Here is a 20,693-nt window from a genome sequence, read left to right as displayed (position 1 = left end):
TTGGTCTAGTGGTGGACTTGGCTGTGTGAGGTGAATTGTTGGAAATGATCTTAAAGGTCTTTTCCAATCAAAACAAGAGTACCAAGAGGTCTCTGTTACAGCCTGCAGAATGTCATCTTTGTGCATGACTCCAGGATGTTTTTTGTGTACCCAAGAGAGAGCAGGAGTATTTTTTAATTGCAATGTTCTCTGTGATGCAGAAGTCCAACTTGCTGCAGCATTGGTGCTGTCTGCTTGGATTAGACCCTGTGGTGAGCTCTCCTGCCAAATGTGTTCAGTTTTCCACAGATGTGGTTTAATTAGTTCACTTTAAAAACAAGCTTGGATGCAAGTGAGGCTGCCTACAATGTGAGCAAAGAGGAGGCTTTAGAAATATGAAGGAAATTTGAAGGCTAGTGATCAATAGCTGCAATTCATTTAAGAGTTACTGGCCTTAAATTGCTTTCAAGGACTGTAATGCATCAGTAATTTCAGCTGTGTTACAACTGAGGCATCTGCAATCAGCTCCAATCACTGTAAGGCTTTTTGAGTTTGATCATTTTTATCTCTTCTTTCATAATGATTGTAGCTAAACTAGCAGAAGAAAAGGAGAAAGTGATTGCAAATTGTCATCTGTAGAAGACAAAGTCTGTCACAGGGACAAAAAAAAGGCAGGCTGTTTCAGAACCAATGGCAAAGTGGTGAGATTATCTGTGCATATCTCTTGGGTGCCAGTGTCATTTCAACAATACATGATTTGCTTGTAGATTTTCTGCAACACAGCTCAAAAAACCATGAAATAAGAGAAATGGCAAAGGGAGAAATGAATCAACACAAACTGAACTGTGATATGCACAAACAAGTCCTAAAGTGTGCCTGAAAGACAATTTTGACCACTACCATAAATTGTATGTATTTTGTATTTCACTTCAATATGATTATTTCTTTCAGCTACTGAAATCTATTGAAATTTTAGTAAATGTGAGATGTAATCTGTTTGGTTAAGCAAGGAAAACACCTCTGTAGTAGTCAGTATTGCAACTCATTTGTATCGAAGGTAAAAGGACAGAGTGAGATATGGAGGCACTTGCACTATATCAAATGTTGCTGTTTGTCATTTGCTGTTGGATATGAATTCCTGAGGCAGCTTATTGGGTCTGTAGTCTTAAAACAGGAAACAAATTTTTTTAAATCCAAAATTATTACAGAAAATAACACAATGGTAAACTTCAAGTCTAAAAATTTCTATTAAAGCTTCTATTCAGAACTGTCACGAATCTCACTGAGTAACAGGACTTTACTTATGGCACTCTGCATTTTATTAATGTCCTGCTCATCAGTATCACCATTGATACAGTTTAATTCTCAATCTCCCAAATTTAATATAGGTAGACTTACTTGGAGTAGCAGCCCAGAGTGTTGGTGTAAGAGTCAATAACCATAAGGGTTCTAAGGGTTAAGGGGATTCATAAGGATGAGGGATGGGGATTCATAAGTAATTTCTGTGTGTTCTGATCCCAGCAGTGATGTAAGTGCCTGCTGCAGAAGGAAGGTGCACAGTCCCACCTGCCCCAGGAGTCCTCTCTGCAGGCACTGTGCAGAGCTGCTGTCCTTGTTTCTCTGAGCTTTTTGCAGCCAGGAGGGTTTATCATGCTGGTGAAACATCCTGGTGGAAGTCATGCATCTGGGAACTGGTGAAAAGAAGCTACCTATGTCCCAAAGTCAACTTCATTGAACGAGAATTCCAAACAGAGAATCATCTGAAAACTTCACCTTTTATTTCCAGAATCTCTATTGGTCAGAAGGAAATACGGGTGAAAGAGAAAAATCATCATGTGAGACAAAGTCCTGGGAAAGGTTCTGTGCCCCAAGTCCTTCCCATGCTTTCCAGTCTGGAGCTGACAGTGTTACAGCTTTTACTGCTGCCAGGCTTGGGCTTCCACTGGCTGCCAGTGCAGAACAAACAGCAGGGCCTCATCTGAATGGGGAAATGAGCTGGAGCTGTTTGGCAGGGACTGCTGTGGAGTCACTTTCCGTGGTGGGCATTGCCTCCCAGCAAAGGAGCATCTGGGGAGCTCTGCTGGGCAGTCCTGGTGTGTGCAGTCCCCAGCCACACAGCCCCATCCCTCTTTATAGACTGCCTTTAAAGAGCTGTGGGCTGCAGCTGACTCGTTTAATACAAGTAATTTCCTTTTAGCTTCTCAGAGCAACAAAAATATGTTTACATCAAGTCCCAGCCATCTCTTCTTCCAGAACCACTTTCATTACCAGAACAGAGGAGGATGGGTAGGAAAATAGAAGTCCAACAGCAGGGAGTGTAGAGGTGGGAGAAAATGGAAATTTAGTGATACAGGATTATATAAAATAATAACATTTTCCAGGGTAATGGAACAAATTAAGTACAGCTACTCTTTTACTCCCTGTCCTGCTTGTTAGTTTAATGTTTGTATCTTTCTGTTTCTATATAATTAAAATCTGACATGCTTTTAATGTCCAGTGCCAGTAACACACTGGATCCTGTTACTTGTAATATGAAATCCAGTGTTTTAGAAACAATTCCTTTCTATGGAAGGTGAGGACTCCTTTAGAAATTTCACATACTGCAGAGCAGTGCTTTGGACTTGCCCCTCCTGATCGGTGGTCACAGACCTATGGAAAATTATCCCTGGGGCAGTACAGGTCACAGGCTAAAAGTGAGTATTCTACAGTTCTGGGATTAAGCAATCTGGGTTAACACAATTTAAAGTTAGATATTTGAGTGCTTTTGGAATTCTCAGCATCAGCCATCAGCTGGAGTGAGAACATGTGCTGGGACAGCTGTTGAAGAGTAGTGGGAGAATGGGAGGTTTCCATCCTCGCCTGACTTGTGACTTTTCTGTGCCTGGGGAAAACAGCCTTTGCTCTGTTCATGAAATGGGAATTTATGGAACAAGGGTTTTTTCATCTTCACTTACAATGCAAGAATTTCAGCAGCAAGGCTTTTATTCTACTACAGAAAGAGGTAAATATTCCTTTCCTTCTAACCTCAGACCCGGTTTCTTTCTTCAAAGTACAGTGTAAAATCTATACACCTGACTCCTAGAGTGCTGTAATGAACAGTGCCATGACCTTTGGGTGTTCTGTCTTTTCAGTGAAGAGCAAAGTCAGGTCTGTAATTCTTTCAGCTGCAGCACTTGGCTTTTCCTTGATGGCTGAATTAGTCCCTTTACTTAGTCTGGCCAGGTAGAAGCACGATGGTTCAGACACTGTAGGACTCAGACATTAGCACATTAAAGACAGAGTTCCGTGGCTTTGTATGGGGCTCACTTTCTATCTAGAATGAATTTCCTCTTGGCAGTTAGCCTGGCTAAGTCAGATAAAAGATACCCATCTTCTTGAACTCTGTCTTGCTTTGTTCATTCCTTAGCCATGCTGACACATGAGTCAAGTACAACTAACCTGATACTTAACCCTGCCTTCCTTGGAGATGTTGGGCAGGGGAGAGGTACCCTCTCTCTGGATCCTGCCTGGAGGCTGTTGGCAGAACAAGCAGCATCCACAAAGAGCCAAAGTCATCAAGAGCCAATGACCACATCAGTCACATCCTTGGGTGGTCCATCATGTTTATGACAACTTCTTCAGCCTCTCATCTGCCCCTCAGCTACTCTCGTGGCTGACAATACGGCACCAGGGCCAAGGATTTGCAGAAGCTACACAAGAGCCCACCTACACTATTTTTTTCTGCATTAACCCCCCAGCAACTATTAACTACTGGGTATTGAGGCAAGCCAGTCATTTTACAAGCCCAAGCCTCATCCATTCCTGAGGATAGTGCTCAAAAAGGCTAAACCAGGGCATCCCTTCCCAGTGCCAAGTGGAGAGCTTCACTGGGATGAGGACAGTAACTTATCCCCACAAGTTCTCCCTCTATTTCCTTACAGATCTCCCAGCTGGATTCTGTGCAGATATTCAGCACAGGTGTTCATCTTAAATTCTGCTAGAGAGTTAAAGAAATCCTATTAGAATAGAAAAAAAATCCCATTTCAGGCACGAGCTTCCAGACTGCTGTGGCTTTAACAGCATAGTTTAATTTCTCTGCTGCTGGTATTGCACTGGCAGCACTGAAGAGGGTGGAAGAGAAATAGAGCAGATTGGTGGCAGATTTTGAAGGGAGGTAGCCTTGGGCAAGGAGACACATAAAGATTAAAATCTTAAGCTTTTGTATTGGTTGTTTTGTCTTTTTTACTTCATAGCCATTTTAAATAGTCTGTGCTGTCCTGGCAAGTGCCCTGACTGCGTTTCACTGCTGTCCTGAAGGCTGATTTGAGTCTGTGGTTAATTTGGGGATAAGTACTTGTGAAATAAAAAGACAAAAACAGAGTATAAAAAAATTTAGGCTGTCTGAGGTGAAAAAACTAAATCCATCTTGTAAAGATAAGGTGCAGGAATAGCAGAGGGTAGATTTACCTTTGTATGCTGGTGCTGAGGATTGCCTCCCAAAAAGGTCTGGAGTACTGACTCAGAAAAAGTCTGGTGGTGGAGTCGATATTTTTATGTTACAGTAGTGAACAGAATGCATCTTGTAATGAACAAATCCAGCAGGAGACATAAACAGTTCCAATTAAACATTCTCTTTATTGGGGCCTTTCTCCAAAATGGCACAAATGCTTAGAGTGCTCATCAGTGCTGCTAATGAAAAGACCCAGAGTCACAGGTTACACTTTTATTTGGATTTAGATCAACACCACAGATAAGATACTTTGGTCAAACACAAGAACAGATTGCTATGCCGCTCCTTCCTGGCTGCAAGAAGTACAGTAATGTGTAAAAAAAAATGCTGGTTCTCCTGGAACACCAAATGTAAATCTTGGATTGGCACATACATCTAATAAATACGCTGTTTGCGCTTAGCACTTTAAAACGGAATTGCACATGCAAGATGTAACCGGGCTACTGATCACCTTTGTCATTGTCCCTGTCCTATTTTTACTTTATAAGTTCTTTGCTTGCCTTTTTCCCACCAAGAAAAAAGAATATAATTTGCTGCTCTACTCAGTATTTCAGTGATTAATCTGCTGATTTTGGCACGTTTAGCAGAGGTCACATTGAGGCCTTCCTGATAGCATCGGTATCTCCTCTACAGCTTGGCTTGCAACACAATGCAGGTGGCAATGGAAGTCCACTGAATGAGGTGAGGAGCGTGCCCAGAAGCTGAGAGGAGAGGGTAACACCAAGCAAAGATACAGTAGAGGGACAGGCGTGAATGCAGTTCTTACAATATCAAGAGTCAATACTACTACCACACAAATAATGACATATCAATAATATATTGTACAAGCTTATACAGCAACACATGTTGATTTGCAACATTGTACAGTTTAAATCTAAAGTGCACAGCCTCAATCTGAGGTGACAAAACAGTACTATCAATATAATAAAGGCAACACAATTACAGACACTATTTATTTCCTCTTACTTCATGTCCTCATATTACATTGAATCCATTTATCTATTTTAGATGAAATTAAACCCACATTGCACTTCTTTTTTTGTCTTCAAGTATTTTAGAGACAGCAAAACCATATTGCTTTACAAACACAAGTTGGCCATTTAGGCAAAGTTAAAACCAAAGCTTTAGTAGGGTTATAAGTAGACAGGTCTAAGCTGCAGAACTCTTACCAACACTTCCAGATGTTGGGGGGAGAAAGGATAAATTTAATTTTCCATGCCAGAGACACCTCTAAAGCTAAGGAATGATGCAGCAAATAATTTCTGCAAGAGCTGTGCCCATGATTTCTAAAGAGTTTTTGAGGCTCTGTAGGGGTTGTTCTTTGGCAGATGTAGCCATATCTTGACTTCACTGTAGACAAGGATGGAGTCCAGCACTGTGAAAATCCTTTGACAAACCAGTCTGTACTGAGACCCCATCCCTGTCACTCAGATTACAGTCACATTTAATTTAGGCCTTGTCTTGCAGACCTGTACATCTGTAAGAAGTCTTCACCTTCTTAATGTAGCTGTGATATTTTCAATGTAGTTTGGGACTGCTCACAGCAGAAATAGTTTTGAGATAAGAATTTACTCAGCCGTGACCTTTTTTTTTTTTTAATAGGCTTTTTAAACACAGAACACAGAAACCATCCAAATACAACCTCATCTCAGTCTTGGTTAGCACTGAATATTGATTGTGCGTCTGCTCAGGCCACGTGGGAAACATCATTAGGAATAATAGCATCCTATTGTTGTACTGTAATTGATCTTATTAAGTGGTTGTAAGAGCTGCAGTCCTCTTGAGGTTTTTCAGTAACCAACCCTGGAGATGTACAATCCATATGACATGGAGAAAGAATGTATTACGTGGGCTTGTCTTTTAAAATAAGCAGTAATAAATATTCGAGGCACCTCCATCAAAAGAAAAAGAATCCCAGTTAATTTTCAGCTTCTGTACTTGCAGTTTTATAACCCATATAAAATAAAAATATATAGTTTACAAAATAGGATTTTTTATATATATATATATTTCCTTTTGTAAAACTATACTTATTTAAATACATTTGAAATGTTGCTATAGGTAAATTAGAAATTCTGTTCTAATACTACGAAAAAGGCAAAATCCTTTCACTTTTAAACATACAGCATGTATATTCTGCATCTCACCACCCCCTCCCACTTCCCCCAATCTGATTTTGTCATAATTTTGGGCAACTTTGGCATCATTCAGTCTGATTGCTGTTAATTTAAAGTAATTACTGTCTTAAAATTTGGGGTAAAATTTTAAGTATCTTCTGGTCTTCCTTATTTGTTTCAATGAAGCTTTTTTGTGCACCTAATTATTAAGGAGGCATTCTAAAACTCAGGAAAGGACTTTTAAAGGAGCCATGTTTCTTGATTTTAAACTGTACTCTACTCCAACGCCACAATATAGAAATAGATTTACTTTGGAACAAACTACAAATACATTCGCACAGTTTGTGACAACTTAATTGTCTACTTAGAGGTCCAGGAACAGGCTTTCACTCCCAGTTCTTATAGATCTTGTCCCAGGCGTTCTATTTCATCAATCAGGAAGTCAATGTCCTGGTGAGTGGCCGCAGGGTTGGAGATGACCATCCGGAAGAAGTTCACTTTGTCCCCCAGGGGCTGATAGCTCACCATGGTTGTGCCATACTCCATCATCCTGGCTTTTATCACTGGTGCCACCTGCAGAGCAACAGAAAGTAGGGGACGATGATGATGACTATTATTATCGTCATTATTATCATTATTTTCATTATTGTCATCACCTTCATTGTTATTAAAACATAGTCCACTTCCTTTTTTTTTATAGAGGATGGAGGGCTACAAGCAGTTGAAATGAAATTACATCCAATATTAATAAAAACATTAACCTCCAGTAAGGAATAAATGTCACACTGAAAAGGCATTCAATTTATCCTGTTTCTTTGTCGTGCTCTTTAAATGACTGGGGAAATTTCCCTCTGCTACTCCCTCAATACTGCTGACAGGGATGTAGTAGCTGTTTTTTGTACTGTTCACAACATGGCCACAATTGGTTTCATATGCTGAGGTGCTGCTGAGCTTTTGCTGCCCTTGCTGTGTTTAGTGACTGCAGTTCCCAGTGCCTCCAGTACATAAACACGGAGCAAATACGGGCTCTGGACATGGGGCAAAGCCAGGGAACACCACACCTGGGGACCAGGGCAAGGTGGTGCCAGACTGTAAATGACCATAGAGCTGTCATTTGCCAGCATCTCCCTTGCCCTGTGCCCTGGAGATCACCGTGGGCACTGTCTGCCTGCAGGGGTTTCACTGCTCACCTTCATCAGGCGGCTCGTCCTCTCCTCGCTGTCCTCCACTCCTCGCAGGCTGGGAGGGATGTACCAGAAGCAGACATTGGTGTGCTGGGGCTAAGCACAGAATAATAATGGCTTATGTTGTAAGAAATGCTCATAATATCTCAATTGAAATTAAGTTCATGCCTTCCCTCCCGCTCATACATCATCTTGTGACAGCAGTCAATGGTTTTCATTATTGTGGTCCACTGAGAGTCATCATCATTATTAATGCAGAAAAGATAATTTTAAGCAATTTATTCCCAGGGTGTCAGATGCAAAAACACATCATCCAGCTGGGCAAATATATTTATGTCTTTCTGAAAGGCATCTGGATTTTGCAGCTCCTGTCCCCTCCAGGGGCTGAAGGGATCGTGTGGCTAAGGCAAGAGTCTATTACAGATAATTTAGAGGTGAGGACCGTGTCATTTACTTTTATTACATGACAGAATAACATAGAATCTGATTTTGTAAACAGGAGCCACAGGTGTTGCATAAGATAGTCTAAGATTTTCTTGCATTTAATGAAATTTATTACTTCTCAATTTGATTCAGCTAGCTGCTGCATTAAAATGCATGCACCACAGCATCTTAGCTCATGTAACATCTATGGGACCACTAAGCAGAAAGGCATAAAGTAAGAACTCGTTGACATTTTTTGTGCATTTTGTGGGGTACTGTACACCCACTCCTAACAGACCCTGCTATAAGCAAACTGCAACTTGTTTTTACAACCTAAGAGCTTGTGCTCATTGTACCTCTGTGTGTTGTGTCAGGCTGAGACACCAGGGTTTTGTTTTAGCAGGGTTAAACTGAGCAAACGGAACATTTATGCATAGCTGCCTCATCTCCCTTGTCCCTGCATTCCATAAGGCAGAGAGAAACTGGCACAAGAAGTTTTGTTACAAGGGTCCCTGCTTTCTGTCTCATGCTGTTTGATTTGACCTGTTGGTAGCATCCCAATAGGTAATGAAGCAAACACTGTTGACCAGCTGAGAAAAAGAAGTTGCACTACATACCTTTCCATCAAACACCATTTCATACCCTTCTCTGTTCTTTATTTTGTTGTATAGGTATTCAGCAAGTTCCAAGCACTTATCAATTTGTGCTTCAAATCCTGTGGTTCCCTTTACAGAGAGATGAAGAAAAGAAGTTATGTAAAGATCTGTTCTATGAATTAAAAGGGCAAAAGGACCAAGCAATACTTGCCAACACGTCAGCAGAAGTCACCTCTCAGAAGTCCCTGAGAGATCAAGTATCTGATTCTATGTGATAAAGTCACTTTGATAAGCAGAGCTCACTTGTCCTTAGCTCTTGCCACTGCTATAGCCAACTCTGCAAAATAAGCATCAGGTACTTGCTTTGTTCTCAGGAATATTTTGCTGAGAACCTGAATAGCACCTCAAAGGGTGCCTTTGGCAGATTGTGCAGAGAGGCTGAGGATGGTTTTGGACAGCTTGGACTGGACTGGAGGGGGGGTCTTCAGGAAGTGTTGACTTCCAGACATGGGGAGTCTCCCACTATTTTCAGGATAGGGGATTTTCATCTTCCACAAATGACATGCTGAGGACTTTCCAAGAATAATTTTCTCTTTTTTAGTTAGGCACAGAATGGGTAGATACAGTTTTAGAGCCCAGTCTAATGCCTGTGGAAATGCACACTTTGTTTAGATACTACCCTGCCTCTGTAGTGCTCTTCTCTCTTCTTTTCTAACAGATACCACACAAAATCAGAAGCTGTGTTTTTAAGAGCTGCAGAAAAGCCTGATTTTTCTTCCCTGGCAGAAGTCATAATCCTCTCCGTGACATCATAATTGTTACTGCAATCACCAACTGTGATGCCTCAAACAAAGGATGCAGCTTCAAGAGGGAGGAAGGGGAATAAACAGCTGGAATAGATAAACTCTTTAAGAAACACACACCCTATTTTGTAATGTTAATATTACAAGCAGAGTGTGAGAAGAGAAAAAGCAGTGCAAGGCATATTGAAAAAATGGGCTTTAGGAGAAATGTCTCTGAGTAATGGATGCATGTCCCTGCTAAATCTGTTCTGGCAGTGCACAACTGACTTAAAAAGCTCTTGTCATTATCCCTCTGTGTATAAAGATTTCAAAACAGAGTAGAGGTAGCCCTGGGAGAAAGGCTTGGAGTAAGAGATGTGGCTAAAATCACCTGCCACTCTGCAGACCCTGGTTAGCACTACAGCTATTGCATCCTCCTTTACAGACTCCCACACCTCCTCAGAGGTTTAATGAAGCACATGAGAATCTTTAAGGCTTTCTGGAAATGAGAACAGTGATCTCATCTCCTCTGAACCAACCTTAGGCAACCTGACATAACAGATTAAATAAATACACACAAGAACTTATTCAGCAATATAGATAAAGTAATCACTAGAGCTAGTGTTTACAGATTTCCCAGTGAAGCTTTCCTCTACTCCTTCAAAAGATTACTTAATATCTACTGCATGCAATTAAGCATTGCCTAGGTATTCCAGTCTTGATTTGCCATGTATAATTTCTGAATAAAATTAAAACATCTTTTTATTTCCAGAAATCTTTGTAACAACATTTCTAGGTATATGATTTATGCTGTTAGACTCCTAGAGTTACACAAGGCAAATGCTATGCAAAGCCATACAGTTCAAGTTTCAAAATCATGTGTGCTGCTTTGAAGCTCCATCCTTAAAAGTATAAAACCCCCAGAAAATAATAATGTTCTTTCTTTCAAGTTATATATGTGAAATGTAGGTCAGGTATTTTCTAAAATTATGATTACAGGAAAAAAAAAAACCCTCAAGTGTATCTGGTGTGCATTATTTTAATACAAACAAATGTGCAGCAGGCAGTCCTACCTTTGCCCTCCACATCAGCCACAGCTTGAAGACATCAACGTGCCGTCCACACTGCAGAGCCTTGTCTCCCGTGTCGTAGGACAGGTCATAGTGCTTGTCTTGTTGAAAGAGGTAGGAAGCATGCATTTGATTGCAACTCTGCATCAATCCCTTGTGGACACAAAGACACAAGCACGGGGATGTCAGCACAGAGTTGACTACTGCTTTGAGGGCTGCTTTGGGTGAAAAAATGCCAACACCCAAATTCAGCCGAATATATGTCCAATTGCAAAAGGAAGATCAACAAGCCCCACAAAACCAGACTTAGTTGCTCAATGGATTAATCCCTATGAGTGCCCAACATGCCTTGGTACCTGATCCAGCAATGTGTAATCCACTCCCAGATCCAAATAACTTTTTAAAAAAGCTGGACATTGTGCTTCCTAGCAATCTTATGCTTAACTTAATTTTTGGATCTTGCCTTTTATTTTGTTCTGGTTCCTTTTCCTCATTTCCTTTGAATGCTTCTTTTCTGAGTCAGACCAAGACAACTGGTGACTAATCTAAAGAATATCACAGCACTTTTCAATTCCTTTGGTCTCTAAAATTCTGATTTTTATTGTTTTCTTTCTTTGTAGGAACAGTTCTGTTCTTTTCTGCAAAGCCCTCAGCTGTATATTGGATGCTTAAGTGGTACAGAAAGCTTTGAACAGACAGAAGAGCATATGGCCTTTAAAAACCCACCTAGACCTATTTCTAGGCTGCAACATACCATTCTAAGAAGTACCTTTGTGGGAGGAATAGAAGCCAACAAGGTGAGGAAACCTGGCTCATGAAAGCATGAGGCTTCCTTTTTAGCTTTTTAAGTAAAATGCAGAGAGCCACATTCTGGCTTTAGTTAAGCTCTCAACCAAGTTTATGTTTTACCTTAGGGCTGTTGCCTAAAATGGCAATTTCCAGTCCAAGAAGAATCATAACATGGCTGTTTATCATCAAGTCTAATCTTTATGTGTAACTCAAAACTGAGATAGCAAAATGAGAGGGGGAAAAAGATTGACTTTCTCCTAATCTGAACCATCTGTTCTCACTAGAAGTCAGGGATGGTACTGACTTCAGCTGGGCAGGCTTTGTCTTGGGGAACTGACCCAGAGGGCAAATAAAAGCCAGTTTCTCTCTTCCTAAGTGCAATCACTTTGTATACAATCTGTTGTACAGCTGTTAGCAAAACAGCAACCAGCTTTTTGATAGCTGGTCTATTAAGTGGTGGCTGAACAGCAGCTGTCCCAGTCAGTGATGGTTATATGAAAATGACCGGCTTGAAGGGTAATTCAAATTCTAGCACTAAATGAAACATTTACTTTTTATTCTAAGTGCACTTAGTGCTCCATTTTTACTTCCATGTGCCCTGAGTGGATATATAGATCAAAGCTGGGTAGGAACATCATAAAAGTCTAGAAAGTGTAATGATGCCTCAGTTCTGGACCAAATGTTATGCTGTGCTGCATGTAAACCACGACTTTCACCCCAAGAGGACCAGAGTTTGCATGCAGTTACATCTTATGTTACACAGCAACTAGTGGGGTTACACAGTCACGCAGCCACAACTTAACCATGGATATTTAGAATGGAAAGTCACAAAACTCTGTACAGATATTGCCATTGATTGCCTCGTTTTTGCTAGACATCTGCTTTAATTCTTTCTGCAGTCATGGCTGAAGCATATAAACAGAGGTCTTTTCTCAGTTCCTGTTATAATCCTCATCATATTAGCAAGTATTAGCTATGGCACAGTTACGAAGAAAATATCCAGGATTTTCAGCAGTAAAATGCCAGAAAGGAGCAGAGAAGCACGTATATTGTGACATACCTCTTCTCTTACTAGCAGGGCTGAACACTGCAGTGGGACGCCCATCATCTTGTGAGGGTTCCAGGTTACTGAGTTAGCCCTGGGACAGAAAACCACATGAAACTCAGACCTTGTGATGAAACCCCAGAAGCATTTAGAAATAATTAGAATAATACCAAGCATGTAGCAATACTCACTTTTTTCCTTTTTCTGAGCAACCAAAGCTGAAAATAATCATGGCTGATATTAGGAAAGTGATGCCTTCACAGGGGACCTAATCCACTCCAGTTGGCTTTTGGATGACAATCCTGGCAAATTACCACAGGATAATTGCTCTATCCACTAAAATTAATCAGCATTAAACTTTCTGGGGAGTCATCTGTACTTTACAAACATAGGGCAAACTTCCTAAAAACACACACTTGACTGATGAACTTTCTAAAATTGCATGGTCAATTAAAGATGCAGATAAGAAGCTGGCAACCCAGCAGATCTCCCTCCTTCTATTCCAGTTTCAGCCGGATTTTCGTAACTAGCTCACACAAGCATTTTAAAAAATCCCTTTAAATACTTCTGGGTATCACTAAGTCTCTGAGTAACCTGGAAAAGCTCGCCCAAAATAATTTTTCTTGTTGCTCTGATGACAGCAAATTTTTGTAATTCCTTAATTTTTGCTTGGCTACAGCAATTCACACAACTACAGTAATAAGCATTAAACTGACCAATCTTGCCAGGAAGGAGTCTGATTCTGCCTCCCTTTAGAACACCTGTGTTGGAAAAACTGCTGTCAGCCTAGGTTTTGGGAACAAGCAGAGAGCTGACACAATACAGTCTAGAGAAGAGGCATTTGGGACTGTGGTCAGGGCTGAATGGAAGATTGTCCAGTTGTTTATTATTTTAATTTTGTGTTATGCTCGACTGGCTATTTTGTAATTACTATTGTTACATATGATGAGTTAGCTGATAAATGTATATATTTGCATCCTATTTGGCAGGCTGCCAAGGACACATAGTGCATGTGATTTTATCTAGTGCAGTGATTTGTATTTTGATGGTATAAATTGGTAAAAATCAGTCAACTGAGGCATGGGAATACTTAAAGGACCCAGGACACACTTGCAGGTAACACTGATGGGAACAGAGGTGAGCAGGTTAGAATCTAGCAGTTTTCCTTGGTAGGACATGGAGACAGTGCTACAGGTTTATGTACCTTCTGCCAAATTGCTTCCACTCCTTCTAAGCAAGAGACTTCAAAATTCACATGGACATCAGGCAGTACTTCTGTGCTTTCTTCTTTGCTATTTAAATGAGACTGTGCAAGTGCCTGATGCAAAATCTGTAGGGAACAGTCTTCCACAGGCAACATCTGGCCACTTGGCTTGGCTTTTTGAGTATTTGGCAGCTTTTAATCAGCTCATTCAGTCATCTGATTACAACACCAAAGCTAATGGTTCTGAACATTCACTCAGGTCTATGAATTTCCCTTGATATGACACTTTTTAATTTTATTTGTGCCTATGCAAAATCAGATGGAAATTCTTTAAGAGACCTCTAAGTAATAATAGTAGTATGCATTTTCTCAAGCAAAAGGGTTACTTACTGACAACAACCAGATGGGAATTATCTGTCTAAAACATTTACTCTACCTTATGGTCACTTATTTACCTAATTAGATACCAACAGTGTACAGAAAAATAATTAATTATGTAAAATAAAAATCCAACATTTTTCATTTATTATCAGTTATTTTGGGCTTCTGTCATCAGTATGTGTTTGAAGAAATTGCTGACCAAGACAAAAAGTAAAAACTTCTACAGGAATCCACAGATGTTTTCCAAAAGCATCTCATGTTTGCCCAAATAACTGAACCCCAAGAACCTTGTGATTTTTTTTGGCTATGGGTCAAAGATAGAAAAAAAAGATTTTCCTTTATAGATTTCAAATGGATGACAGGAGAGATTCATGACTGGCAAAATTTGGTCCTGAGCCATCATTAAATACAGACTGATGCAATCACTGACCTGCCACAGCCCTAGGAAGGGCGCCCAGACCCTCTGAGGGAGCACTCATTGCACACATGATCTTCTCATGTAGCTGTGACCCCCTGTCTGAACCTCTGCACGGGGGACACCAGGCTGGAACTCCTGATGTTGGCCAGACCTATCTGCTCCACACACTGGGGCTTGTGCTTCCTTCAGGGCGCCTTCCAGCACCTTGAAATCTGCCATGGGGACACTGGAGGGCATGGTAAGGACAGTCCTGCAGCTCATCCTCCTGTGACAGGAGCATTTCTGCTGGCTGACTGCTACCAGAAGGATGTGAGTACTCAGGGCACAGTGTGCTGCAGTAAATGTTCCCTCTCCCATCAAACATGAGTAACAGCTTCAGTTCTTGTCTACTCAGACCTGTGATGACTCCATTATCTACCACAAAACAGAAAGGTCCTTAAAAGGTCTACTCTAAAGGTTCCCATACTTGAGATCTGGACACACTGAAATGAGTGTCCAGCAAGGAGAGGAACAGCACGCAAAATACCAAATTTCCTTAATTCAGTGCCAAACATATTGAGATGGTACTTATCAAAACACTTAATAAAATCCAGTGGCGTTTTGGATCTAAAGCTATTATGTGGAAAATGCTTCAAAGTAGATTTAACCTGAACTTCTCATTCCAGCACAATTGGACAGCAATTTCAGAGGCAAACCATTTGTTTCATACTCTGCCTTCAAAGGCAATGAGGTAGATTTTTGCTTGCTGGATATTTGTCCTTTTAATGCATGATGTATAGTCTGGAGTGCTGTAGGCAGTCTTAACTAAATGAAATCATAGAATCATTGGCTGCTTTCCAAATTTTGCATGAGAGATATATGAGAAAAGAACTGAATCATCAAGGTATTCTCCTAATCTCCAAGATCACGATGAGGAAGTTGTTTGTAATTTTAATTGGCAAGGAACAGCAATTTGATTTAGTGATAAAGAAGGAGGAAGGGAGTAATGCTTTACTCTCAAACATTATGAGCTTCAGTAAATACAGAAATTCAAGTGACTCTATCCAGCCCAATATACTGCCTCTAGAAAGTGGACTAAATAGGTGACTGGGAAGAATACAAAACAGGGCAAGCACCTCTGAAATTTCTCTAAATACTCTCTGAGCTTCCACTCATTTGTGGCTCACCGAAATCCTGAATGGTTTTTGTCTTTCCTTGAATGTAGATAAATCTCAACATCCTAAAGAAAGGATTTCCATGGCTTAACTAAATGTTTCTGAGTAACCAGCTGTTTTTAAGTTCAAGCTCAGTCCTTCCAGCCTGGACTAGCATCACTTACATTCATCTGCATTATCTGCAATGTTTATGAGCTCATGGCTACAACTGTGTATATATCCAGGGACAAATTTACTGAAGACATCAATAACACAGTCTGGAAAGCGCTATTCTCTCCAGAAGTGACAGAGCAAGACATCTATCCTAACTGCAGGTGCACCCACATTTTATACTTTGAGTTCTATACTTCAGTGCAGAAGACCTACAAGATCCACTTCTTAGAGAAATGAAATTGCTAATTCATGTTGGATGCTGAATCAGAGAATGCTGCAGAAACTGCTCTGGACCTGTGAATGCATGGCGGGAGAAGAGAGAAACAAGCATGGAATGTCTGCTGTTTATACTTCAAAACAAATTGTCACAAAGGCACTCTGCAATGCTGCTTCAACTGGAAGGACAGTTTACATGATTTCTCCCAACTGTATCTCAGACCTAACACTGATCCTTGATTTTTACAGGCATTGCTATGGCAATCACAAATATGTCAAAATGCATTTAATAAATGTCTTTTATCGATACTAATAAGCCTCACCTTTCGACGCCATTCAGCTTCCATTTGTGTTTCCTCGACATCAGGAGCCCACCTCCCCACGCTCCCTGCAAGGCGAGGCACATCATCTTAATGAGAGCTCTGCTTTCCTCCCTGATGACATCTGTGCCTTCCCATCAGTTTGGGACCCTTTTTATCGCACTGATGAGGCACACTCCAAAGTGACCAGGCAGACAGGCCTGAGGCATGAGCTGTGCTAACTCCCAGTAGCTTGGCAGCAGCAGTTAATAGCCCCAAATGCAGGCTCCCACCCTCATCATCTGCAAATCCCTCACTCTCCCCCTCCTCTACACCAGCACACAGGGCTGCCCCATGCTGTAATTAACGACCTGCAGATCTGCTCCTGGGTCAGCTGCCTTTTCTCTTGTACTCACTAAGTTATAATAGCAAACCAGGCTAGGATCTCAGCTGCTCTGGGGGATTTTCATCATATTTTGGACCCACTACTGCTTGCCCTCTACTCATTTGCTTTCCTCACAGAGAGCTGGGACAAGCAGGCATTTCATGTGACTGAGAAGTATTTAAGGTAAATAGAAATTCTTCCTTTGAATGGACTGATTTTGGCTGACACAGTAATTCAAAATCAAGACTCCCAAACCTATGGGAAGTCAATTACCAAGCCTTTTTGGAGAAAGGATTTGCAAAAATGACATAGAAGATATTCTAGGGCTGAAAGATGATCCTTCAGAAAGATTTCTTGGCAAGAGCCTGGATAAAGCTAAGAAGCCAATCTGATAAATTTCCCTAGCACTTGCATTAACCTGATCAGCAATTTGCAGTACTTTATTCCAGACAAATGTATCCTTTTCCTTATATATTTATTTTGCAGCTGCTGCAGAAGCTGAGCCAGCTCTCAGTATGCTTCTTACGTATTTCTTTACTAATGGCATTTAAAGATAAAGCTGAAAGCCAAAAGCACTCAAACTAGGTCAACTTAAGTGTCCCAGTTGCTACAAGTACAAGTACAGTCACAGCTCCTAAAATATCCCCCTGACCTGAGCCTTGCAGAGGAGTGGGAAGTCAGTGCTTGAATGTTAGACTTAATTACAGGAACTAAATACAATGGGTTTTGTACAAGATGACACTCTCCAAAATGAATAAATTAATGTTAATACACCTTGTAATCCAGCCCTCCACATATGATGGTACTTACATCCACATGCATCCAGATTTTGTATTTCTTGCAGATGTCTGCAATAGCTATGAGAGGATCAAATGCTCCATACACTGTTGTCCCAGCTGTGGCACTCACCAGGAAAGGAACAAATCCCTGCAAAAAGCAGAGGGGCGTTGTGCATGGTCAGAGTGCTGCAGCCCCCTCATCCCACGGCAGCCCCAGCTCCCCCTGTGCTGCCCCCACAGTGACCCCACGAGTGTCTGCCAGAGGCCATCCCTGCTCGGGTACACTGGTTTTCTCCACGTTTAGATGCCAGCGATATTACAGCTTCTACCTTAAGGTGGCAGCAAACTTCCAAACCAGTGTCCTCCATTTATTAGGATGCGTGAGACAGGTACGGGCTCAACAGAACAACTCTGCCTCACACCACCTGCCTGAACACAAAAGTCTGCACTGCAGGATGTCACATAAACAAACCTCAACCAGGCACCACAGTGAGAGAAGCGATTCTGGGGGATTGTGCCTGGGCAGCATTGCAATTATCCCAGGGAGGGTCTGGCCATGCGGTGCCCCAGTTTTGTCACTGGAACATCGGGTCTGAGCGAGCCTCCTGGGGCAGGGGAGGTGTGGGGCTCCAGCCCCATCCCTAAGGCAGAGCAGGGAGACAGCTCTTCAAAGGTAAAGGCAGCAGCCTCCACAGAGGCCAGGGGCTATCACTTGAACTCCCTCTGCTAAATGCTGCACCTCATCAGCCATCACTTCTGCACTATGTGAACTGGGGTTTGCTAAAATTTATAGAACTGTTTCATTTTAATTTCATTCTCAGTTATGTTGATTTTATAAGGAGTACTTAGAGGTCAAGAGTGGCTACTTTTGTTTTTTACAGAACTGGGGTTCCAACCATCAAAAAGGTCCAAACTTCCTTCTGCAACAGTCAGTAGGTTTGAGTAGCACTCTATTAACATTCTGCCTTTTTTTTTTTAACCAACTGTATTGCATTTATTGGAAAAAATGTGCTTTTAATGAAGATTTGTGTTATTGATCAGGTTTGGCTGCTGTGTGTCTAGTGAATATAAATGCTGAAAGCACAGAGCTGAGTTTATTGCATACTTTAATCTGATGTTTTAATTCTAGCTTCTCTCAGTGAACAAATACAAGCGTGTGCATTTTTAGAGATATGTGGATTTTAGTTTACCTTCCATTGATTTGGTGAGTCTATGAAAAATATTTTCAATGCATTAGAATAAAACAAATTCCCCCAAATGATGACTCAGGTTTTGACAATATTCAGCTGACAAGCTGCATCATAGGCTGATAATATAGAAGAGGAGGATGTTATGCAAAACATCATATAAAAAAGAAAGCCAAATAGCTCATGGATATTATAAAGTAGTTATAAACCTATTTTCTCAGCAACTCTTACCTCATTAATTGGCAGGCTACATTTCTAAGAAATAAATCAAAACTTAATGGGCGAGCTGTGTTGTTTTACCAGGGAAAGCAAACAACTGGCTTTGCCATTCTTCAGTTTTTTTCATCTTTGGAAGCAGAAAAGCTGGTAAACTTACTTTTTGTTTGGCTTCAACAATTCTTCTTTCAAGGTCTGATGGGATCATTTTCCCTCTGGAGTAAGAGAGAGTTGTATCAGTAACTTGAAATCAACTTCTTCAATTAAATGAATAGGAAACTCAAAGAAGGAGCAAAGTGACTTTTTTGACCAAGAGTTATGCTGCATTGAAGAGCACAGAAAGACTCTGTCCATTAGTCTGAGTTTTTACCCTATTTATTTAGTCAATATATTTGCATCAATATAGTGATGGTAACTGAGAGAAAGTATCTTATGGTCACCTCATTAAAGACTGATGCTGCTCCTTGGAGCCTCTTGGTCCTGCCTGAAGTTACAGTCCTGAGAATAAGCCTCAGTCCCCCAGGGAGAGGCTCAGCCCAGTGTCCCAAGAAGTTCACTGGGTGCCAAATCCCAAATCAGCAGGCACAGAAAATGCCAGAAGAGCTGCACAGCCCTGAGCAGTGCCAGTCAGTGGTGCTGTCAGCAGCTGTCTCTGTGCTCCCTTGCCAGGGATGAAGGCGTTCCAGGGTGACTTTCCCACGGCTCAGTGAATGACATGTTTGCCCTCCCTGGGCAGGGTGTGAGAAGCTGCCAGTCCGGACTCGCTAAACGCACTGGCAGGCTCTTTGCACTGACTGTATTTGCAACACCTCCACCATGAACCATCCACTTCAGATTCACCTGGGTAAGCCTTGAAGGCTGATTTAGGAAATCCTGTAAAGTAACTAGGTGCAAGATAAAACAGTGCTGATACTGAATATTATGGCTATGGTTTTCTCTGCTACAGACACAAGCAAGTCAATAAAAGAAGAGGCACTATGAATACCAGAAATACAAACATGATAGATTCCCATGTTACAGAAATAAAGTCTTCACCGGCTTTGAATGTTGTACATCTAGATTTTTAAAGACTTTTTAAAGACTTTTTCAGATTTCTTCTTTCACTAGGCCCTCATTCTGGCTGCTATTGAAAAAAACCCTTAATTAAAGCTCAAAATGAAGTGGAAACTAATAAACCCATTAGTTTTAGTTTCTTTTTGCATATAAACCCTTGAACTGTTTTCATGACATTTGGATGCATGTCCTTTTTTAAAAATTATTGATTTATTGTAATAAGATACTATTGGTTTAGTAAGTTTCCGTCCTCACATAGCTTACAGTAAGATGGTATTTATTTAAGTAGAAATGGGTTTGCACTGCTGAGTTTTTTTTTGCAAAATCTCTCCTGCATATTCAAAACAGTAAAATATGGAAAGAATAACTAAAAATAAAAAGCTCTAAAAATCTAAAAATTAACCCAAATTTTTTCTTGCAGAAGTGCAAGGAAGGTCCAAAGAGTATTCAACTCCTTGTGAGCTCCCCCCAGACACATGTACATGACTAGAGAAAAGCAGTAGTAGTCTAATGCTCAAAAAATGTTCCTGGGATCATGAGAGGAATAAAGAAAATAAAACCATGTCAAAGGAGGGCAATGAATTCCTCTTCAAAACATAATTTTGATGTTGTTCTTTAATAGTTTCTGATTTAGTGAGCTTGTGCATAGAAACATACACAGAACTGGGCAGACGCTTTCACTGCCCAAATTTTTTTACCAAAGCAAGCAATTATCCAGCCCCATGTCAAGTTGAGTAGATGCACGAATTCATGGCCAGGAGAGTGCAATACCCA

General features: G+C 40.9%; 1 protein-coding gene across 3 annotated transcripts in view; it reads right to left on the bottom strand.

Moving 5' to 3' along the window:
- Positions 1 to 4,573: 4,573 nt before the first annotated feature.
- GAD2 (glutamate decarboxylase 2) overlaps positions 4,574 to 20,693 on the bottom strand; it is a 39,481-nt gene continuing 23,361 nt past the window's right edge. For all 3 annotated transcript variants that reach the window (XM_005423866.2, XM_031059299.1, XM_031059298.1), the window contains 8 exons: positions 19,027 to 19,081; positions 17,495 to 17,611; positions 16,324 to 16,388; positions 12,490 to 12,568; positions 10,644 to 10,793; positions 8,810 to 8,917; positions 7,776 to 7,865; positions 4,574 to 7,158 (listed from right to left, as the gene is read on the bottom strand). In XM_005423866.2, coding sequence (XP_005423923.1) covers positions 6,985 to 7,158; positions 7,776 to 7,865; positions 8,810 to 8,917; positions 10,644 to 10,793; positions 12,490 to 12,568; positions 16,324 to 16,388; positions 17,495 to 17,611; positions 19,027 to 19,081 — 838 coding nt within the window. In that variant the 3' untranslated portion in view covers positions 4,574 to 6,984. The remainder of the gene's footprint in view (positions 7,159 to 7,775; positions 7,866 to 8,809; positions 8,918 to 10,643; positions 10,794 to 12,489; positions 12,569 to 16,323; positions 16,389 to 17,494; positions 17,612 to 19,026; positions 19,082 to 20,693) is intronic.

Source organism: Geospiza fortis, unplaced genomic scaffold (genome assembly GCF_000277835.1).
Source record: "Geospiza fortis unplaced genomic scaffold, GeoFor_1.0 scaffold75, whole genome shotgun sequence".
In the NCBI taxonomy this organism is placed as follows: Eukaryota; Metazoa; Chordata; class Aves; order Passeriformes; family Thraupidae; genus Geospiza; species Geospiza fortis.
The sequence above is the reverse complement of the archived record's forward strand: the minus strand, read 5'-3'. Positions and strand labels throughout refer to the sequence as shown.